The sequence below is a fragment of the Scomber japonicus genome, chromosome 3, assembly GCF_027409825.1.
Source record: "Scomber japonicus isolate fScoJap1 chromosome 3, fScoJap1.pri, whole genome shotgun sequence".
NCBI classification, from domain to species: Eukaryota; Metazoa; Chordata; class Actinopteri; order Scombriformes; family Scombridae; genus Scomber; species Scomber japonicus.
Window position 1 is genome coordinate 39,324,891 of NC_070580.1, and position 2,500 is coordinate 39,327,390.

General features: G+C 57.9%; 1 protein-coding gene across 1 annotated transcript in view; it reads right to left on the reverse strand.

Moving 5' to 3' along the window:
• pik3c2b (phosphatidylinositol-4-phosphate 3-kinase, catalytic subunit type 2 beta) overlaps positions 1–2,500 on the reverse strand; it is a 35,756-nt gene that overhangs the window by 6,256 nt on the left and 27,000 nt on the right. The window contains 1 exon segment of the mRNA XM_053315668.1: positions 250–359. Within this exon segment, the coding sequence (XP_053171643.1) occupies positions 250–359 (110 nt within the window).

Genomic DNA, 2,500 nt, shown 5'->3' on the forward strand with positions numbered 1-2,500 from the left:
CTCTGTGTGTGTGTGTGTGTCTGCTCTGTGTGTGTGTGTGTCTGCTCTGTGTGTGTCTGCTCTGTATGTGTGTGTGTGTGTGTGTCTGCTCTGTGTGTGTGTGTGTGTGTGTGTGTGGGCTCTGTGTGTGTGTGTGTGTGTGTGTGTGTGTCTGCTCTGTGTGTGTGTGTGTGTGTGTGTGTGTGTGTGTGTGTGTCTGCTCTGTGTGTGTGTGTGTGTATGTGTGTGTGTGTGTGTGGGTGTGTGTACCTGGTGAAGTACATGGTGGCATCAGCTTCAGATTCATGAGGTCTCAGAGCGTCGTAGACGTACTTCAGATCATCCAGATCAGAGAGTTCAGGGATCCCACAGGACAACATCTGACACACACACACACACACACACACACACACACACACACAATAACACACACACACACACACACACACACACACACACACAGAGCAGACACACACGCACACACACACACACACAGAAAGACACACACACACACACACACAGAGACACACACACACACACGCTTAGACTACTATTATACTATAAAATATATATGACATACATTGGTAACGCTGTTTATAGAACGTGTGGACGGCCGTAATGCATGCTGGGAGTTTTACTGTCAGAGTCTCAGGAGGGCCTCACAAAGACCCCAATGACGGAAACATAGATCGAACCTCGTTTCCCTCGCCCGGACGTGGGTCACCGGGGACCCCCCCCTGGAGCCAGGCCTGGGGGTGGGGCTCAATGGCAAGCGCCTGGTGGCCGGGCCTTCGCCCATAGGGCCTGGCCGTGCACAGCCTGAAGAGCAAACATGGGACCCCCTTCCAGTGGACCCACCACCTGTGGGAGGGGCCAAAGGGGTCGGGTGCAGTGTGAGCTGGGCGGCAGCCGAAGGCGGGGACCTTGGCGGTCTGACCCTCGGCTGCAGAAGCTAGCTCTAGGGACGTGGAACCTCTCTGGAGGGGAAGGAGCCTGAGCTGGTGCGTGAGGTTGAGAAGTTCCGGCTAGATATAGTCGGCCTCACCTCGACGCACAGCAAGGGCTCTGGAACCAGTCTGGAACCAGTCTCCTCCAGAGGGGTTGGACTCTCTTCCACTCTGGAGTTGCCAATTGTGACAGGCGCCGGGCAGGGGTGGTGCCTGTATGTTGGAGTTTACCCTGGTAGACATGAAGGTAGCCTCCCTCCACCTTCAGCAGCTCAGAGTATCCACCCTTCTTGGACTCCTTGGAGGGGGGGCTGGAGAGTCTCCCCCTGGGGATTCCCTCGTTCTGCTGGGAGACTTCAACGCCCACGTTGGCAGCGACAGTGAGACCTGGAGGGTGTGATTGGGAGGAACGGCCCCCCCGATCTGAACCCAAGCGGTTCTGTTATTGGACTTCTGTGCTCGTCACAGGTTGTCCATAACGAACACCATGTTCAAGCATAAGGGGGGGGGGGGGGGTCCATATGTGCACTTGACACCAGGACACCCTAGGCCGCAGTTCCATGATTGACTTTGTAGTCGTGTCGTCGGACTTGCGGCCGCATGTCTTGGACACTCGGGTGAAGAGAGGGGCGGAGCTGTCAGCTGATCACCACCTGGTGGTGAGTTGGCTCCGATGGTGGGGGAGGATGCCGGTCAGACCTGGCAGACCCAAACGTATTGTGAGGGTCTGCTGGGAACGTCTGGCAGAGTCTCCTGTCAGAGAGAGTTTCAACTCCCACCTCCGGGAGAGCTTCGACCATGTCCCGGGGGAGGCGGGGGACATTGAGTCCGAGTGGGCCATGTTCCGTGCCTCCATTGTTAAGGTGGCCGATTGGAGCTGTGGCCGCAAGGTGGTCGGTGCCTGTCGGGGCGGCAATCCCCGAACCTGCTGGTGTACACCGGCGGTGACGGATGCCGTCAAGCTGCAGAAGGAGTCCTATAGGACCTTATTGGCCTGTGGGACTCCGGAGGCAGCAGACAGGTACCGGCAGACCAAGCGGAGCGCAGCTAGGGCGGTCGCTGAGGCAAAAACCCGGACATGGGAGGAGTTCGGTGAGGCCATGGAAAAAGACTTCCAGACGGCTTCAAAGAGATTCTGGACCACCATCCGGCGTCTCAGGAGGGGGAAGCAGTGCGCCGTAAACACTGTGTACGGTGGGGACGGTGTGCTGCTGACCTCGACTCGGGACGTTGTGGATCGGTGGAAGGAATACTTCGAAGACCTCCTCAATCCCACCGACACGCCTCCGGTAAGGAAGCAGGGCCGGGGGGCTCGGGTGTGGGCTCTCCTATCTCTGGGGTGGAGGTCGGCGAGGTGGTCAAAAAGCTCCTCGGTGGCAGGGCCCCTGGGGTGGTGAGATCCCCCGAGTTCCTCAAGGCCCTGGATGTTGTGGGTCTGTCATGGTTGACACGACCGGGTTGACAGGATCGGGTCACTGCTTTTTGCAGATGATGTGGTCCTGTTGGCTTCATCAGACCGTGACCTCCAACTCTCACTGGATCGGTTCACAGCCGAGTGTGAAGCTACCGGGATG